Source organism: Microtus oregoni, unplaced genomic scaffold (genome assembly GCF_018167655.1).
Source record: "Microtus oregoni isolate MIOR12 unplaced genomic scaffold, Mior012 000028F_ref0000031, whole genome shotgun sequence".
Lineage (NCBI taxonomy): Eukaryota > Metazoa > Chordata > Mammalia > Rodentia > Cricetidae > Microtus > Microtus oregoni.
Genome location: NW_024543087.1, coordinates 5311738 through 5332460, shown reverse-complemented (window position 1 = coordinate 5332460; position 20723 = coordinate 5311738). Strand labels below are relative to the sequence as shown.

Genomic DNA, 20723 nt, shown 5'->3' with positions numbered 1-20723 from the left:
CACTCAGAGCAATGTATTGTCCTTTCTTAATTAAAATCTGTGTTAGATTTATTTGTTACACTTGTATGTGGGGAGGAGGCACATTACCGTGGTGTTCACGCAGTTGTCAGAGGATGACTTGTAGGACTGGGTCCCTGCTTCCACTGTGTCTATCCGGAGGATTGAACCCAGGTCGCCAGGCTTGGCAGCAAGCCCTCTTACTGCTGAGCCATCTCACCAGCCCCATGTCCCCATGCTGCAGTGTCACCAGTACTGGACTGCGGCTACTGCCTCATCGGAGGTGTGAAGATAACCAGGTTCGTCTGCAAAAATGTGGGCTTCAGTGTTGGCAAATTCTGCATCATGCCCCAAAAGAGCTGGCCGCCACCAAGTTTCCGGGTGAGTGGCCGAAGATTGTGCCCTGGGGAAAACAGAAACCACCCAAGTGAGCTCCCTGGAGGAGGCTGCATAGTGCTGGGGGCCAGAAACTCACACAAGGAGAGCGTCATGGCCCCCAGATTCAACTGCCGTGGCCCGAGAACAAACGTGTCAAGGTTAGGGTGTGCTCCTGGTTAGAGCACCAGCGCAATCCTGGGTGAGATGCAGCCTCTCTCTTGTTTGTAATGTGGTCGCCAAGGTGACCACATGGTCTCACTTCACCTAGCTTTATTATAGCAGATCTGAACATTATGAGAGAGAACAGGACAGGCAGCTTTGGTTGAATTCTGCTGGTATTAATTTGGCACCATACTTAAAAATAGTTTTGGGGTGGAGAGATGGTTCAGAGAGTGAAGTAGAAGAACCTGTTTGAGCCTCAAAACGCACATATAAAATAAAAAGCCATGCTGGCATAACTCTGAGGATGTGAGAAAGAGCGAGCTTGGCTCTCGCTGGCCCGTCAGCCTAGCCTACGTGGTGACTTCCAGGCCTGTGAGAGACCTTGTCTCAAAAAACAAGGTAGACAGCGCTGTTGGGAGACAATATTTGAAGCTGTCCTCTGGCCTCCATGTGCACATATGTGCACCACCACAGACATGAACACAGACACACGTGTATACGCACAGTATGTTTTGAACCAAGGGCTGAAAGTTTGAGACGGCACAAGAGCGTGTGTTCCTCTGGGCTCTTCGCTGAGACCCCGTGCAACCAAGGAGCAGAGTTCTGTCCTGTTGTCTCAGCTCCCCACTGCCCAGGTAGCCGCAGCCTGACACCAGAGACATCACATGCACACCGTAGTTTCTGTTGAGGCAGGTAGACTGCCCCATGCCTTCTGGCCTAGGAATATGAGACAGTCCCAGAAACCTCCCTTCCCGGCACATCTGCTGCTGGGTAAGGTCTTATGAGCACCAATCTGTGCCCGGAGCCCCAAGGTTTCATGTGAAATCCACAATTCTGTTACCAAGATGAGAGGTGTCCTCATGACTCAGAAGCTGAGAAGCACTCGGTGGGGTGGGTGGTCAGGGACAGAGGCAGAAGCAGTGGCCACCACAGGCAGGACCAGGCATTCTGGGAAGCCCTTCTTGTGAATCTTGTGTGCCGAGCACTTGGCAGTAGGATTGCTACCCAGCTCTCAGTAACTTACACCCCCCTAACCTTCGGAGCCTCACCCAGTGCCTGGCAAAGGTGCCTGGGCCCTGGTTTCCTCACTGATGGGGCACTTGGAGGATCCTTAAAACCCTCAGACAGCAAAATGAATATTTGGAGGCGTTTGCAGTGTAAAAGCTGGATTTTGCAATTTCTGCCACACCATTGTGTGACCTTCTGCTTTTTTGAATTATTATTATTATTTTAGGCTGTTGCCACCACTGGCTTTGTGGAGCAGCCTCCCTTTGGAGTCATGCCTTCGGTGTTTGAGCTGGCTCCAGGGTTCGCCATACTGCTGGAGGTGGGTAGCCAAACCTGTTCCTTATGCTCATGCTTGGTGGTTTCCTCAGACGTCGCAACATCGAATCCCCGTCTGTGCCTTCATAGCTCACCGCCACACCATTCCGCCCCCGGTGCCAGCACTGGCAGACTCAAGACAGCTGTGTGTGCTTGCAGTCTCCAGGGCGGTGCCTTCGGTCAGCTTATGACTTCCTCAGGCCGTGCTCTGAGCTCCACGTTCCTGCTGTGGCAAACCCTCCCACATACTCCCTGCCCCCCACTAAATAAATCAATTTAAAAAGCCGATACAGGGCATTGTGGTTTGAACGTGAAACATCTCTAGTAAGTTCTTATTTCACAGTCCTGTCCCTCGGCTGGTGGCCCTATTTCCCAGAGGCCGCAGAGCCTCGCTGGCAGAAGGCCTTGCTGGCAGAAGCAGGCCCTCAGGGGCAGACCTCTGAAGGTGACACCTAGCCCTCTGTCCTGGCCGTGTTTCCTGGTCAGCCTCTACGATACGCGTCCTTTCTCTCCTCCAGGTCTTGTTTCTCCCGACGGGCCTCGGAAAGGCGAAGGAGACCTTCATCATCGTGTGTGACAACTGTCAGACACGTGAGCTGGTTATCTCAGGTGGGCAAGCGGCTCCAGGAGCTGCTTTGTTGCCCTGACCGGGAGGGTGGCAGTCTGAGGGGGACACCGCCTTGAATGCCTGACCCTCCTTCCCTTGCTTTCCTGGTGCTGAGGTTACAGGTGCAATCTCTCCTTCTTTCCCTCTGAGTCCACTTTGATCTTTGAGAGTCTTCTGTGACTCATGCACTGGTCACACTGCTAGTTTTTTGCAAGGTCGGGGAGGGCGTTTTCCTGAATTGTACCAGATGCACACAATCCATCTTTCCTTCTCTTCCTTCCATTTGTCTGTCCAGCTCCACTTGGTAGCTGAGTATCTGCTTGCTGCATGCAAGGCTCTCTTTGGTCTGGGAAGACCTGACGGTCTCATGGGTGCTCAAGACCAACTTTCCCTTTCTGTGTGCTTTGGGGACCCGAGTAAGGTCAGCTGCATGGGTCCCCATGGCAGTCTGTGGCCCCGGGGTGCTGACTTCAGCCTGGTGATTCCTGACAAACCCCACTACTCTCCTTCGTCAGGAACTGGGCAGCTCGTGGCTTTGGATCTGATCTATATTTCTGGTGGAAAGAGTGAGCCAGACCCAGGAGAGCTGAGAGATTTAACGGCCCAGTACTTTATCCGATTTGAGCCCGAAAACCTCCAGTCCACCGCGAGGAAACAGCTTATTATCAGAAATGCTACGTGAGTGGCCCTGGTGTGTCACTGACACAGAGCTCCGGTCCTCCCTCAACTAGCCCCGAGTTCCTCCAGAGGCTAGAGGGCCTTCTAAGAGTCAGAGGGGGTTGGGAGCCCTGAATGGATCCGGATTGCATGGATCCTGGTTCATGTGGCCTACCGTGCAACCATCACACTGTTTCCATTCATCTGGGTGTGAGGTGTGTGTGTGTGTGTGTGTGTGTGTGTGTGTGTGTGTGTGCGTGTGTGTATGAGTTGTGCATGTTCGGGTGTACATTTTGGTGGGGTTTGTGATGGGTGTGAGCTTGGCTCTAGTTATTCAGGCACCACCACCTCGTATTTTGTGAAAGAATCATTGTTCTGGAAATCACCAGTTGGCCTAGGCTTGGCTGGCTGTAGAGGATTTGCTCATCTCCCACTTCCCAGCACTGGGATTAGAAGCGCAGGCCACCACACCTGGCTTTTGTTGTTGTTGTTGTTGTTGTAGCCTTGCTTGGCCTTGAACTCACCTCAGATCTACAGGGATCTGTCTGCCTCTGCCTCTGAGTGCTGGGATCAAAGGCCTGCGCCACCATGACCGTCTTATACCCAGAGATTCTGTATTTTGTTAAGTGGATCCTGAGATCTCACTCAGGTCCCCTTGCTTGCCCAACAAACGCTTTATCAATGAGCTATCTCCCCAGCTGGCTATTTCTAGTTGAATTGATTAAAATGAAATCAATGACAAGCACCCCCTCAGTGCATTAGCCGCATTTTAAGTTCTTGGTGGCCACTGATAACCACTGGCTACTGTATTGGATAGTGTGGCTATGTATGGTCTTCATCCCTGTGGGACGGCAAACTACGCTGTACGTTGGACACCCCTCCACCACACTAAGCCAGGAATGGATAGGTGGTTTTGTTTCCTTTCATCGTTTTTAATTGAGATAGAATTATAATACTTTCTCCCTCCCTTTCCTACCTCCAGACTCTCCCAGCCACGCTTCATCAAACCCCTCCGACACCCAATGCCACTTTCAAGTTGATAACCTCTTTTTCTTTGTTTATGAGTGTTCAATAATATACTTATGTATGTGTATGTGTATGCACAAATCTATCTAAATACGTCCTGCTGAGTCCTGTTTGACCACACTGTATTGGACAACCCACGCTGGAGCTTATCCCTGGGAGGGGCTAATTCTCCCTCCCCCAGCAGGCAGTAGTCTCTGCTGATAGTTCTTTGTCTAGGGGTGGGACCCCCTAAACTTCCCCCCTTTCAACATTAGCAAGTCCTTACCCCGTCATTGTTCCGGTCTGGGAGAGACTGTCTCATGGCAGACTTGCTGGTGTTCTGGCTCTCACAGTCTTTCCGTTCCTCTCCCATGATGTTCTCTGAGGCATAGATGCTGGAGTTGTGGTGTAAAGGTACCGTGATGTGCTGATCTCTGCGTGTGTCCAGCTGTGGTGCTCTGTGGTGGCCTCTGTCCGCCCACTGAGCGGGAGCTGCACTCACCTGTGGGATAAGGAAAAGTTTTGGACGCTTGTCAGGAATTATGCTGATCTAGTGAAGCAACGCCAATACATTCTTTTCTGAGGTCCATGACCTCACTAACCCCAGGAAGTCATCTAGGTCTCCAGAGCCTGATGTGATTTCCCTCCTCTGGAGTGGACTTTAAGGCTGATTAGACAATTATTGGTTGCCATTTCTGAAAGGATTAGATCAACTCCGGGCCCCAAGACCAAGTTCTCAGCACCAAGGAGGTTTATTTGCCCCAGAGGGACAAAGGGCAGGGAATGCAAGACAAAGACAAGAGACTGAGGACTAGGGAGAGGGGCCAGGGAACAAGGGAGAGGGGGCAGGGGTATTGTCTTGTGGGTAGACAGCAAAGGATTGTTTCTGGATAGAGAGGAGAGAGATGTGGCCCATAGGCAAATGGTAGTTTAGGAGAAAGGGGAAACCCCATGTGTCTTAGTTAGGGTTTCTGTTGCTGTGAAGAGACACCATGACCACGGCAGCTCCTATAAAAGAAAACATTTTGATTGCTGGACTATAATGTTTTGATAGCTGAACCTTGGTAGTCAGTCTCAGCAGGAAGGATAGGCCAAGTAAGGGACTAGATCCTGGTGACTAGCTTTAGGAATGTAGTCTAACAGCTTTTAGCCAGGCGGAGGGAATGGCAGAGAAGGGCAAGGCCTGCCAGAGCCATGCTCGCCTGGACTGGTTCCCCTCGACTTCCTTTACCTTTATGCTTATCTTGCCATGATGGTCATTGCGGCTCATAAGCATTGCAACTGAAGAAGGTTTAGTTGCTCCCCTCCCTTGGTAACTTGCATGGTATTTTCTGGAACCATGGAAGCTAGACCATAGGGAAGATGCTTCCAGGTCAGGCTCAGCTCAAACTGGCAGTCCTGTGTCCCAAGTGTGCAGTGTCTCCAGCGATAGGGGCCCACCTCAACCCTAAGAGGTGACCAAGGGCCACATCCATCATCTAAATTGTTTGGGGAATCACCTGAACTACCCTGACCAAACATTTGGAAGGAGGTTTCCTGTACCTGGGACTGGGTTGTTATTCTATGGTTCTTGTGGAGAGCATTGCCAGCTCAAGTAGCTTAACTTCCTTTAAGACATAAATAGACCATATGTGTGTGTGCGCGCGCGTATTGTATTCCTCAAGGCTTTATTAAACAGCTTTGGTGTATTTGGCCTGTGTCTGTGCTTCTGCATTGACCCCTCTCCTTCCCCATAATTCCATTTCCTACTTCATGTCTCCTATGTTCTCCTATTCCCGTTTTGTGGCACTGAGTGCGGGTCTAGGAACAATTTTCCAGAGAGGACATTCCGTGTCCATGTCATGGAAGCCATTCAGATCCCAGGCAGGGTCTTTTGGCTCGGCCCTCACCGCCAGGTCCTTCCTTGGCCAACCTTTGAATATCCCATTCCATCAGCCTTGACCTCACTGAGCCTCCCAGTCAGGGATGCCCTGGGACATGGATAGTAGGACACCCCCCTCTATCCCACCATCCAGCAGCATACCTTCAGTCCTGTCCACTGTGGTGCTACAGAGCTAGCACTGTCCTGTCGGTAGCCAGTGGGCACATCTCTGAGTACAGCCATCCTCCCAGGAGGCCATAGCTGGAGGCAGAAGGCGAGGGTGTGGTGTGTATGGGAAAGCTAGAAACGCTCACGTGGTCAGGGGAACTTTCGAGAATGTTCAGGGACTCCTATAGAGTGTGATATCTCATGTTACCCATGTCCCCCAATTCACCATGGCTTCAAACTCCAGCTGTTGAGGTGGGGACTCTTAGGTCTCCACTCTGGACCCCCTTGCTGTCCTTACCTAAGCTGCCCTCAGCTCCACAACGTGAAGTCTGACCTGGTCACTCCTTGTCTGGAAAAGAGCAGACCAATCACAAGGTACGAGCGAGCCTCAGGGACTGAGGCGTGGCCTTGGATGCACCACCCACTACCCACCGCCCACTGCCGCTGTTGCTCCCGCAGGCACGTGGAGCTGGCCTTCCACTGGCAGATCATGAAGCCCAACCTGCAGCCTCTGATGCCCGGAGAGGAGCACGACTCAGACAGCATCAAGTGCCACCCAGACAGGGAGACAGCCTTCTCCATCGTTCCCGAGAAGGGCGTCCTCGAGGCCCACTCAGACCACGAGTTCATCCTGAGCTTTTCACCCCACGAGGTTAGCGATGGGCTCATTAGCTTTTTGTGTGTCCCAACCCCCGTGTTCTTGAAGGCGCCGGAAACCACGGCTGGGCCTGATGAGGCACCTGGGCGCCACGCTGAATACAGTGCGCAGCTCAGAGGATAGCTGGAATGCAGGTGTGGTGTGCAGACCTTGCTTCCTGGTTCTTTCCTCTTGTCCCCTCTGCAGCACAGCCCTCTGCTTGGTGACTTCCACAGTTCAAAGCAATTAACAGTCCCCACGCATCCCCTACATCCCCTACAAGCAAGGCCTGGGCTCCTGAGTGAGTGCTGGTGCATGGCACCCAGCTGGGCCAGAGCTGTTGTTTTAGAGCCTCTGAGATACAGAGCTGTTGTTTTAGAGCGTCTGAGACGACTACAGAGCTGTTGTTTTAGAGCGTCTGAGATACAGAGCTGTTGTTTTAGAGCGTCTGAGATACAGAGCTGTTGTTTTAGAGCCTCTGAGATACAGAGCTGTTGTTTTAGAGCGTCTGAGACGACTACAGAGCTGTTGTTTTAGAGCGTCTGAGGCGACTACAGAGCTGTTGTTTTAGAGCGTCTGAGATACAGAGCTGTTGTTTTAGAGCCTCTGAGATACAGAGCTGTTGTTTTAGAGCGTCTGAGATACAGAGCTGTTGTTTTAGAGCGTCTGAGATACAGAGCTGTTGTTTTAGAGCCTCTGAGATACAGAGCTGTTGTTTTAGAGCGTCTGAGATACAGAGCTGTTGTTTTAGAGCGTCTGAGATACAGAGCTGTTGTTTTAGAGCGTCTGAGACGACTACAGAGCTGTTGTTTTAGAGCGTCTGAGACTACTACAGAGCTGTTGTTTTAGAGCGTCTGAGATACAGAGCTGTTGTTTTAGAGCCTCTGAGATACAGAGCTGTTGTTTTAGAGCGTCTGAGACGACTACAGAGCTGTTGTTTTAGAGCGTCTGAGACGACTACAGAGCTGTTGTTTTAGAGCGTCTGAGATACAGAGCTGTTGTTTTAGAGCGTCTGAGATACAGAGCTGTTGTTTTAGAGCGTCTGAGGCGACTACAGAGCTGTTGTTTTAGAGCGTCTGAGACGACTACAGAGCTGTTGTTTTAGAGCGTCTGAGACGACTACAGAGCTGTTGTTTTAGAGCGTCTGAGACGACTACAGAGCTGTTGTTTTAGAGCGTCTGAGATACAGAGCTGTTGTTTTAGAGCGTCTGAGATACAGAGCTGTTGTTTTAGAGCGTCTGAGACGACTACAGAGCTGTTGTTTTAGAGCGTCTGAGGCGACTACAGAGCTGTTGTTTTAGAGCGTCTGAGATACGGAGCTGTTGTTTTAGAGCGTCTGAGACGACTACAGAGCTGTTGTTTTAGAGTGTCTGAGACGACTACAGAGCTGTTGTTTTAGAGCGTCTGAGACGACTACAGAGCTGTTGTTTTAGAGCGTCTGAGACTACGTGTATGGCTACCTCTGGAGCCAGCATGCGATTACTTGTCCCTAGAAGGGTTTGGCATCTTAAACACAGCAAGGGTGTTGATTGGAATCAGTGTCAGACTTGGGGGACTGGGGCTTTCTTTGCTGACCAGTAGGTCCCTGCCCTGTAGAGAGGACAGTGGGAAGCAGTGCACCTTTCAGAGCCCCCGCACCGCATCCCCACTCCTGGCTCGGAGAAATCCCTGCCCTGTCCAGACTGGCTGGAAGGCAAGTCTGGGTGTCATACTGTGTTTCTCTTGCAGCTCAAGTGTTTCCACAGCGTACTACAAATGGTTCTGGAAGCTGTCCCTGAGCCCTTGAGGTGAGTGGGTGAGCCTAGGTAAGGGAGGCTCACTGCTACCCTTGGGCAGCCTAGCTGGTAGCCCCCGGGTGCTCATGAGCACTGTAGGTCTCCAGGGAACATGGGGCCCAGGGCTCAGTCTGGAGGCTGCCCTGGGTTCCGGGAGGTAGCGGGTCCAGGCCTCAGGCTGTTCTCCTGTCACTTTGCACTGCCATAGCAGAGGCGTTATCACTGCAGGGTTGAGGGTAGGGGGTAGGGGAGCACTCTGTGTTCACAAGCCCAGACAAGGGCGCTAGAGGCAGGGACTCACAGCAGGTTTGTGTTCAGCTCAGGGATGGAGAACCTGGGGGACTATTCCTACTCAGTGGATGACGTCATCGTCCTGGAAATAGAGGTGAAAGGCTCGACGGAACCCTTCCAGGTCCTCTTAGAGCCTTACGCCCTCATCATCCCTGGCGAGAGCTACATTGGCATCACGGTGAAGAAGGATTTTAAGGTAAGGAGTGCCCTTGCCAGCTTCAACTGGCCCAGGTTATGCTATCCTGAGCTCAGGAGGCCACAACACGGAGCCGGCAGTGATTCCCACTCCTGGGCCAGGCTTGTTTGACTCGCCAGAGCCCTGGAATCTTCTGAAGTCAGGGCTATGGAACTCATTCCCGGGACTTGGGCAAGATATTGAGCCAAGGTGCCTCTTGGGTAGGGAGACCCGGGGCTTCAGACGGTCCGGCAAGCCCACTGTCCCTGAGCAGGTTCTGATTTGACATCCATGTCAAGTGCCAGGGCAGCACCCAGGCAGCCCGCACTGGCATTGTGTCTTCTAGATGTGGAATAACAGCAAGTCGCCCGTCAGATACACATGGGGCAGGATCAGCCACTGCCACATCATTGAGGTGGAGCCCTGCATGGGTGTGATAGGTAGTTCACCTGCAGAAGGGTGTGGCCGGCCTGGGGCTGGATGCGGGGGGGGGGGGGGGGCACGCAGGACCCAGGCTGTCCTGTGGTCAGAGCCAGCCTTGGTCTGGAAGGGAACTGTGCCCACCTCCGACCTCCTCCTCAGTGTCCTCCTCTTCACTAGAGCCCAGTGAGGTTGGAGATTTTGAGTTAAACCTAACTGGTGGAGTCCCTGGCCCAACCATCCAGGACCTGCAGTGTGAGATCAAAGATTCGCCGTGCCCAGTGGTGCTTCACATTGAAGCCGCCTTTAAGGTACTGACGGGTGGGAACTGGGCAGCTGGGAATGTCTGGAGAGGTTGGCGGTGTGTGTGTGTATGCGTGTGGTGTGTGTGTGTGGTGTGTGTGTGTGTGTAGCAGAACCCAGCCCCTTCCCAGGCAGGCAGTGACAGGCCCCCTCTGGTGTTTCAGGGACCTGCCCTGGTCATCGATGTCCCAGCCCTTCAGTTTGGTCTCCTCCGCCTGGGCCAGAAGGCTTCGTGTTCCATTCAGATCCGGAATATCAGCCAGCTCTCCGCCGTGTGGCATTTGAAGGAGAGCCCAGTATGCCTGTCAGAAAGAAATGAGGATGTGAGTGGGACCCCACAGGCTCCCTAGATGTGGCCTCCACATGGGACACTCCCCTTTGGCTCCTCTCTGCGCTGGGACACTAGCTCGGAGACAGCAGTCTCCGAGGTGGAATTCATCCCTGAGGCCCAATTTCACAGGCGTTTCCTGTTCCCTTTTCCACCACTGGATGCAGAAGAGGGTGGTGTGGGGGTTTTCCTTCTCGGAAGCAGCCTGAGCCCAGAAGAAAACAGGCAATGCCCTTGGCCAGGGCCACATTCCCTCTCCCCTGGCTCGCCCGGGAAATGTGATTGCAGTTTGAGTACCTGCCACTAGGTGTCGGATAGAGGCGCAAACCCGATTCTACAGACAAAATTCAATTTCTGCCTAAGAGAGCTGTTAGCTGCCCTGCATTCAGTCCCCAGCACTGTACAAAACAAAAACAGGGCGTGGCGACACACGCCCGCAGTCCCAGAGGACTGAGCCAGAGGGGTCAGGAGTTCAAGGTTTTGTTGTTGTTTGTTTTTTGTGGTTTTTTTTGGTTTTTTGAGACAGGGTTTCTCAGTGGTTTTGGAGCCTGTCCTGGAACTAGTTCTTGTAGACCAGGCTGGTCTCGAACTCACAGAGATCCGCTTGCCTCTGCCTCCCGAGTGCTGGGATTAAAGGCGTGCGCCACCACCGCCCGGCTTGAACACCCAGTTTTTGTTCTCTTGTCCCGATGTCCTCCTCACCAGCTGTGTTCCCATGCTTGCTCGTCTTCACCTTGGTTTCATGCCCGTGAGAGCCAGTGGCAGCCTGGGGGTGATCCTGGTCAGGCACGGTCAGCCTCCAGCACCCTGGGAGAGCCAGCGGCAGCCTGGGGGTGATCCTGGTCAGGCACGGTCAGCCTCCAGTACCCTGGGAGAGCCAGCGGCAGCCTGGGGGTGATCCTGGTCAGGCACGGTCAGCCTCCAGCACCCCGGTTGCCCTGGCCTCACTTCTCACTGTACCTTCTGGGTTGACCTAGGTGTCCCCCTTCGACATTGAGCCTTTGAGCGGCCAGCTACACCCTCTGGGGGAGTGCAAAGTGACTGTCACCCTAGAGACCTCGCACTGTCAGCGGCTGCAGACGGTCCTGGAGCTAGAGGTGGAAAACGGAGCCTGGAGGTATGGAGGCCCGGGAGGGAGGATGACCGTGGGCCATGTCCTTACCTTGTGTTATGGTGTGTATTATCTGCATTTATCTAGAGAGACTTCTGAGCTTAAAACTACAGAGACAGGGGCCTAGGGGAATGGCTCAGCGGTTAAGGTGCTTGCTGCTCTCCTGGACGATCAGGGTTTGATTACCAGCATCCAGGTGAGGCATCTCAAAACCACCTGGAATTCCAACTCCAGGGTAGCTGATGCTGTCTTCTGGCCTCCCTGAGCTGTTTCCAGGGTAGCTGGTGCTATCTTCTGGCCTCCCTGGGCTATTTCCAGCGTAGCTGGTGCTGTTTTCTGGCCTCCCTGGGCTGTTTCCAGGATAGCTGATGCTGTCTTCTGGCCTCCCTGGGCTGTTTCCAGGGTAGCTGGTGCTGTCTTCTGGCCTCCCTGGGCTGTTTCCAGGTTAGCTGATGATGTCTTCTGGCCTCCCTGAGCTGTTTCCAGGGTAGCTGGTGCTGTCTTCTGGCCTCTCTGTGTAACGGCGTAAACGAATGCAGACAGATTGTATATATATATATATATATATATATATATATATATATATATATAGCTTTAATGTAGAAATAGACTTACAGAACCACCGTTCCCGCGGAGACCAGGAAAGCAGAAGCAGGAGACCAGGAAAGCAGAAGCAGCGGCTGGGAGCACACTCGCCAAATTTATAGGCAAACATTAGCCCAAGGGGAACACGCCTCCTAAGAGGCGGGACGTACCCCTACATCTCCCCTTTTTGTCTAAATAAGACAGAACTAAACCAAATACAATTTACAATAATAACAAATAATAAATATAACAAACAATATTGAGAACAAAAGTTTTGCTAAACATTCTATCTCAAGGAGTCTAAATAATGTAGAGAGTAACTACAATTATATAATCTTCAACTCCATCAAAGATCTGAGAAGGGAATAAACATACTCAACAAACGAGATATATCCAAAATATGCAACAATTGACAGAGACAACTGACTACCTGGGCAATCACCCAAAGTCTCGTTTGCAATGTTGAGTCAACCAACTTTGGCTAAGGCCTAACATAACTGACATACCATTATTAAAGGCAAGGAACTTTTCAAAACTATCTTACCCTGTCTTGGCAGGATATGACAGTCCTGTTTTATCCATTGATGCACGCTCTGTATCTCTGTCAGTGGTTGAGGTATGAGCATTTCTTTGCCCAAAGGCCAGTTCTGCCAAATAGAAAGGCTCCAGGCGGAGTGTCTTTGGTGCTCAATATTCTCTCGGGAATAGAGCGGTGTTGCCAGGAGCAATTGTGTCTCACTATCACGAAACTCTGAGTTAGATTAAAGGCCATTTTCTACAGCTCTTTGAAGAGGTCGAAGATTATCTATCTATACTGAGTATAATCTCTATATATCTAGAGAACCTGATTAGTCTAATTATAAATGACAAACTTAGATGACTATTTATCTATATAATTCTCAATATCTATCTAACTTAAAGACTAAGACAATAAACAACTGTGTAACAAATGAGGATAATGACCTCCAAATATAAACACTGTACAAATATACATTGCAATATGGTAAATATATATCAATACACAAACATTATAAAAGTATCTTAATCAGAGGTAGAAATGTACACTGCAATATAGTAAATATATACAATATATATTTATCAATACAATATATGTCAATACATAAAAAATGTTTTAAACAGAGATAGAAACATGCATGCATACAATAGTCAATATAATTTAACTTTGTGTCAATATACAAGAATCGATACCAATATATTTGTCTAAAAGCAGTAACTCACAATTATAAATCTATTATCCCATCATTTTCCCTCTTTTTTTTTTCTCAAAATGATCCCTGAGCTTATAAAATTCCTCCCCCAACCTCCCAACCCCTAAATGATGTCCCTAAACCCAGGGGTAAACTTTACTGGGAGGGGACATCGTCCTCTAGAATTACTTCCAGCTGTCATGGGGGCGACGTTCTTTCTGGGGGATCCTGTGAAAGTAAAATGATGGTTAAATTTCAAGATCAATGTCTTTTAAAATTGCAAATAGTCTCTGAGTATTTTGTGGAGGTCTGGCCAGAATGTTGTACAAGATGTGCACGATTTCAGCTAACCAAGTTGGGATCGTCTTGTGCAGCTGGTATCCAAAACAGGTCTTGTAGTAGCGTTATCAGTATCATGACGTCATATCAACCAGGTAGAGTTGTTGTTGTGGGGCCCCATCTTCTTCCTGGAAACTTCAAATGTCACTTCAGGAAAAACTCATTGTTCATTGTGAAAAACTTAAACATAAATCATATAGACATACATATATATATTCAATGAAAGGCATGATAGATATATTCAATGAAAAGTATGATAGAGCCGGGCGATGGTGGCGCACGCCTTTAATCCCAGCACTCGGGAGGCAGAGGCAGGTGGATCTCTGTGAGTTCGAGACCAGCCTGGTCTACAGAGCTAGTTCCAGGACAGGCTCCAAAGCCACAAAGAAACCCTGTCTCGAAAAACCAAAAAAAAAGAAAAGAAAAAGAAAAGAAAAGTATGATAGATATGGAGAAAAGCAAAGATGTTTTCTAAACTCATATTTCTTTCTGTCCCATATCATGGCTCTTGACATGAGACAGAAACTCCAGAAACTCTGGGTTTTTCTCTTATTAACAGGCTTGGAATTGGAGAGGGACTGAGCCAGAGTCCAACTTCAAAACCAGCTCTACATATTTATAAAGAAATGTTTAATAAGACATATATATATAAAATTAATACTTACAAAAATGTGTCTATTCATCAGTAATTAAATATTCAGGGTCCCTTAATTTCTTTGAAGATGAGTATTTTCCTGTGAAGATAAGAAAAGAACCCTGCCTCCAACCTATCTGTATTTCTTACCATCAGTATGCTCGCCATCCTTATGAAAGAATTGTTATTTATCTTTTCCAAGTGGCTTCTCTTCTTCAAACCGAACCTTTATTAATTTTGACGGTATCCACAATTTTTCCTCACCTGTGGAGATAAGAGCAAAACCCCTTCCCCAACGTAGCACATCTCCTGGCTTCCATTGTGAGGTCAGCACATCCTTGAAATAAACTGGTTGATTTAGTTCAGTAGACTTTTCCATTATCCAATGTCTTTCTGTAGCCATTGTTCCCTTCTCATTAGCGTTGAGAAAATTCAAGGTTAACAAAGCATTATGTAACCTATTTCTGGGGGTGTTTTCCACCCCTTTCTGTTTGTTCAACATATCCTTTATAGTTCGATTTGATCTTTCTATGACTGCTTGACCTGTAGGATTGTATGGTATACCTGTAACATGCTTGATATTGTAATCATCAAAAAACCGTTTCATTTTCCTAGAAACATAAGCAGGACCATTATCCGTCTTTATTTGTGTAGGTATACCCATGATAGCCATGACTTCTAATAAATGAGTGATTACTGAATCAGCTTTTTCTGAACTTAAAGCAGTTGCCCACTGAAAGCCTGAATAAGTGTCAATGGTGTGATGAACATATTTTAATTTGCCAAATTCTGCAAAGTGGAACACATCCATCTGCCAGATTTCATTCCTTTGGGTGCCCTTTGGACTAGCCCCTGCAGGCAGTGGTGTTTGGTTATAGAAAGAGCAAGTAGGGCATTTCTTTACAATCTCCTTAGCTTGTTGCCATGTAATTGAAAACTCTTTCTTCAAACCTTTGCTATTAACATGATGTTTTTTTTAATGAAATTCAGAAGCTTGTAGCACACTACCAATCAATAATTGATCAATTTCTGCATTACCTTGTGCTAGAGGACCTGGCAGACCCGTATGGGATCGGATGTGTGTTATGTACATAGGGCAAAGCCTGTTCCTGATCAAATCTTGAACCTGGAGAAACAATGAGGTTAGTTCAGTATCATCAGGTATAAATTCAGCAGTTTCAATATGTAAAATAACTCTTTCTCTGTATTGTGAATCAGTGACTATATTAATAGGTTCTTTAAAATCCCTTAGCACCATAAGAATGGCATATAATTCCGCCTTCTGGACAGAATTATACGGACTTTGTTCCACCTTACCCAAGTCTTCTGATTTGTAACCTGCCTTCCCTGATTTATTGGCATCAGTATAGAATGTACGGGCTCCAGTTATTGGAGCATCACGGATGATTCGAGGAAGAATCCAAGAAGTTCTCTTTATGAAGTTAAGCCTCTTGCTTTTTGGATAGTTGTTATTAATGTCTCCCAAAAAATTAGCACAAGCTCTTTGCCATGGTTCATTATCTTCCCATCATCAGTGAAAGGCACTATAATTTCTGCTGGGTCTATGCCTGCTAGTTGACGAAGTCTCAGCTTGCCTTTTATAATTAACTCAGAGACTTTCTGCACATAACTTTTCAGTTTCTTACTTGGTTCATGTGGTAAAAAGATCCATTCCAAAATAATATCATCTCTCTGCATTAAAATTCCTGTAGGAGAAATTTTTGATGGTAGTATGACAAGAATACAATCGAGCTCTGGATTTACCCTGTCCACATGTGCCTGTTGTAATTTTTCCTCAATCATTGTCAGTTACTTTTCTGCTTCAGGTGTTAATTCTCTGGGACTGTTTAAATCTTTATCACCATCCAAGGTTTTGTTCAAATGAATTATTAGATCAGGTGTTATTCCAATAGCTGGTCGTAGACTGGAAATGTCTCCTAACAGTCTTTGAAAGTCATTAAGAGTCCGTAGGCGATCTCTCCTAATTTGTGCTTTTTGTGTCTTAATTTTTTGCAAACCTATTTTATAACCTAAATAATTAACAGAATCTCCCTTCTGAATCTTTTCAGGAGCGATTTGCAATCCCCATTTAGGTAAAAGTGTCTTTATTTCTTTAAACAGTCAAGGTATCCATGTTTGAATCGGATAACAAAATGTTGTCCATGTAATGGTATACTATAGATTTGGGAAATTTCTTGCGTATTATTTGCAATGGTTGGTTCACAAAATATTGGCACAGGGAGGGGCTATTTAACATACCTTGGGGGAGGACGGTCCAGTGGTACCTCCTCGAAGGTTTAGAATTGTTATAAGTAGGCACTGTGAAGGCAAATTTTTCTCTATCTTCTTTTTGCAAACGTATAGTGAAAAAACAATCCTTTAAATCAATAACTATGAGAGGCCATCCTTTTGTTAATAAAGAGGGCAAAGGAATTCCAGATTGCAGAGGGCCCATAGGTTGAATAACCTTGTTGATGGCCCTGAGATCTGTCACCATTCTCCATTTACCTGGTTTTTTCTTAACCACAAATACAGGAGAATTCCAAGGGCTGGTAGATTCTTCTATATGTCCAGCATCTAATTGTTCTTGTACCAGCTGTTCTAAAGCCTGTAACTTTTCCTCAGCTAAAGGCCATTGCTTTGTCCATATTGGTTTCTCAGTCAACCATTTTAGAGGTAAGGCTGTTGGTATCTCTGAAGGGACATCAATTTCTTGTTCTTGTACAGCCCGAATGGCCGGTTTTCTCCATTTGTAATATCTTTTAATATTATTCTCAGAAATATAGGCTCTAGAAGTAGCAGGAATGTTAATTTTGGTATTCCATTGTTGTAATAGGTCACGACCCCATAAATTCATTGCGATATTGGCTACATATGGCCTTAATTTTCCTATTTGTCCCTCTGGCCCTATACATTCAACCCATCTCATTCTCTGCCTTACTTGAGATAGGGTTCCAATTCCCAGGAGCTGAACATTTACATTTTGAAGAGGCCAACATGGATGCCAAGATTCTGGGGTAATGATACTTACATCAGCACCTGTGTCCAGCAGGCCAGTAATAAAAATGCCATTTACACACACTCTCAGCTTAGGTCTTTGATCATTTATGGAAGTTTGCCAAAACACACGAAACTTATCTTTCTGATCATTATTGCTTGTAACAGTAGACATGGGGCTTCCTAATTGTCCTGATGAGGCACGTTCTCTGCAGAAACTGGAAATGACTGAACCATGTTTGCCATGGGGGCCTGTGAGGCCCCCCCTCTCATGTTTCCCGACTGTATCAGGTTGCCTTGTCTATCTCTTGTAGACCTGCATTCATTCGTCCAATGTCTGCCTTTTCCACATCTTCTACCTGAAGGCTGAGTCCTATTTCTGTTATTTCTATAAGATGCATTATTATTATTATTTCTGAAAGATGCATTATTATTATTATTATTATTTCTGAAAATCCGTTGTCTACAATTCCTTTTCATATGACCCATTTTGCCACAATTAAAACATTTGGTATTCTGGTGTCTCCTTTTACCATTGGAAATTGCTTCTTCTATCCATGCTTCAGTGCCATAATCAAATATATCAACATTGAGTGTATGTATGCAAGACCCATTCTTCCAAGGGCGCTGATCTGAGCTTTAAAGGACCCAAAATCCTTTTGCATTCCACATTTGCATTTTCATAAGCCAAAGACTCAATCATTATACGTCTTGCTTCTGGGTCAGATATTCCTATTTGTACAGCCTTAGTTAATCTTTGTAAAAAGTCACTAAAGGGTTCTCTCTGACCCTGTTTAACTCTGACAAATGATTCCATTCTCTGCCCTGGGTCTTGTACCCTGTCCCAAGCCCTTAAGGCTGCTGTAGTACACATGGAGAGTGTGTTTTCATCCAAATTAGCTTGTTCCTGAGGGTCGGAAAAGAGCCCTTCACCTAGAATTTTATCTAGGGAAATGTCAATTCCCTTCACTTTTTCCTGCTGTTCTAAGAGTCTAGCCTCTTGCCTGAATAAGCATTTCCATTTCAATTGCGGTCCACTCTCAAGTATCGCAGAGCTCAGCTGGAGCCAGTCCGAGGAGGTTGCTCTGCTTGTTGTGGCCCAAGATCTTAGCATCTCTTTAACAAAAGAGGCTTGCATCCTAAAAGTCATGACAGCCTGTTTTATTTCCTTGAGATCATTCATACGGACAGGCTCCCATGTATCCTCCTTGATGACCCTAGGGTTTTTGGAACCAATCACCTTCTCTGTTGTTATTACTGGAAAGGCAGGTAGAGCTGTAGGTAGAGCTTTGTGGAAATTGTCCCGGAGAGATTAACCCACAGATGTAGTTAAAATTTGCCTTTCTACCCTTTGCTCTTCTTCATCAGAATTTACAAATTCCTCAATCTTTTCAATTCTATTCACCATTGCCTTTTGCAATGTCTGAATCTCCTGTCCATAATTATGTTCCAAAGCATTCATTGAGGATTCTAAAATATGAAGTTTGTTTGTTAGAGATAACATCTCATCTTTGGACATAATTTTTATGGCATAAACGGTGCCTTCTTGTATTGACAATCTTTCCGTCAATTTGTCATAAGCTTTAGACAAAATCTGATTGTCACATTCAGCAGTTTTGATTCTCTCAGTTAATGTTTCATTTCCTACAGAAAGGGACTGAAGCTTATGATCCAAATCAGCTGTTCCCTCTTCCATAGTAATGAATTTCTCCGTAATATCAGCCACTAATATTTCAGTTCCTACTGAAAGGGACTGAAGCTTATGATCCAAATCAACTGTTCCCTCTTCCATAGAAAGGAATTTCTCCTTAACATCAGCCTGGAGAACTTCAAACTGGTTCTTGAGAAGATTGTTGTCATTCTCAATTGTTTTTAAGCATTCAATCTCTGCCTTAAGAATCCTGGATTCGTCTCGTAAAGACTTTATCATATTTCTATTATCAAACCATTTAGTTTTTTTATTTATTTTTTAAATTTATTTATTTATTAAGGATTTCTGCCTCGTCCCCACAACCGCTTCCCATTTCCCTCCCCCTCCCCCGATCAAGTCCCCCCCCCTCATCTGCTCGAAGAGCAATCAGGGTTCTCTGACCTGTGGGAAGCCCAAGGACTGCCCACCTCTATCCAGGTCTCGTAAGGTGAGCATTCAAACTGCCTAGGCTCCCACAAAGCCAGTACGTGCAGTAGGATCAAAAACCCACTGCAATTGTTCTTGAATTCTCAGTATTCCTCATTGTCCGCTATGTTCAGCTAGTCCGGATTTATCCCATTCTTTTTCAGACCTAGGCCAGCTGGCCTTGGTGAGATCCCAATAGAACATCCCCATTGTCTTAGTGTGTGGGTGCACCCCTCGTGGTCCTGAGTTCCTTGCTCGTGCTCCGTCTCCTTCTGCTCCTGATTTGGACCTTGAGATTTCTGTCCGGTGCTCCCGTGTGGGTCTCTGTCTCTGTCTCCTTTCATCGCCTGATGAAGGTTAATATTCCTGAGGATGCCTATGTGTTTGTCTTTGGATTCACCTTATTTAGCTTCTCTAGGAACATGAATTATAGGCTCAATGTCCTTTATTTATGGCTAGAAACCAAATATGAGTGAGTACATCCCATGTTCCTCTTTTTGGGTCTGGCTTACCTCACTCAGGATAGTGTTTTCTATTTCCATCCATTTGTATGCAAAATTCAAGAAGTCCTTGTTTTTTACTGCTGAGTAATACTCTAATATGTATATATTCCATACTTTCTTCATCCATTCTTCCGTTGAAGGGCATCTAGGTTGTTTCCAGGTTCTGGCTATTACAAACAATGCTGCCATGAACATAGTTGAGCATATAATTTTGTTGTATGATAGGGCCTCTCTTGGGTATATTCCCAAGAGTGGTATTGCTGGATCCAGGGGTAGGTTGATCCCGAATTTCCTGAGAAACCGAAACACTGCTTTCCAGAGTGGTTGCACAAGATTGCATTCCCACCAGCAATGGGTGAGTGTACCCCTTTCTCCACAACCTCTCCAGCAAAGGCTATCATTGGTGTTTTTTATTTTAGCCATTCTGACAGGTGTAAGGTGGTATCTTAAAGTTGTCTTGATTTGCATTTCCCTGATCGCTAAGGAAGTTGAGCATGACCTTAAGTGTCTTTTGGCCATTTGAACTTCTTCTGTTGAGAATTCTCTGTTCAGATCAGTGCCCCATTTTATAATTGGGTTGATTAGCCTTTTACGGTCTAGTTTCTTGAGTTCTTTATATATTTTGGAGATTAAACCTTTGTCAGTTGCAGGGTTGGTGAAGATCTTCTCCCAGTCAGTGGGTTGTCTTTTTGTCTTAGTGACAGTGTCCTTTGCTTTACAGAAGCTTCTCAGCCTCAGGAAGTCCCATTTATTCAATGATGCCCTTAGTGTCTGTGCTGCTGGGGTTATACATAGGAAGTGGTCTCCTGTGCCCATGTGCTGTAGAGTACTTCCCACTTTCTCTTCTATCAGGTTCAGTGTGTTCGGACTGATATTGAGGTCTTTAATCCATTTGGATTTGAGTTTTGTGCATGGTGATAGATATGGATCTATTTTCATTCTTCTACAGATTGACATCCAGTTTTGCCAGCACCATTTGTTGAAGATGCTCTCTTTTTTCCATTGTATACTTTTAGCTCCTTTATCGAAAATCAGGTGTTCATAGGTTTGTGGGTTAATGTCAGGGTCTTCTATTCAATTCCATTGGTTGACTTCTCTGTTTTTATGCCAATACCACGCTGTTTTCAATACTGTAGCTCTGTA

The 20723-nt window shown here is 46.8% G+C and overlaps 1 protein-coding gene across 1 annotated transcript in view; it reads left to right on the top strand.

Annotated features, from left to right (window-relative positions):
- Positions 1 to 20723, top strand: part of Dlec1 (DLEC1 cilia and flagella associated protein) — a 52995-nt gene that overhangs the window by 14474 nt on the left and 17798 nt on the right. The window contains exons 9-19 of the mRNA XM_041677386.1: positions 242 to 378; positions 1772 to 1864; positions 2379 to 2469; positions 2983 to 3145; positions 6618 to 6810; positions 8524 to 8582; positions 8889 to 9057; positions 9383 to 9476; positions 9637 to 9767; positions 9924 to 10082; positions 11065 to 11204. Coding sequence (XP_041533320.1) covers positions 242 to 378; positions 1772 to 1864; positions 2379 to 2469; positions 2983 to 3145; positions 6618 to 6810; positions 8524 to 8582; positions 8889 to 9057; positions 9383 to 9476; positions 9637 to 9767; positions 9924 to 10082; positions 11065 to 11204 — 1429 coding nt within the window. The remainder of the gene's footprint in view (positions 1 to 241; positions 379 to 1771; positions 1865 to 2378; positions 2470 to 2982; positions 3146 to 6617; positions 6811 to 8523; positions 8583 to 8888; positions 9058 to 9382; positions 9477 to 9636; positions 9768 to 9923; positions 10083 to 11064; positions 11205 to 20723) is intronic.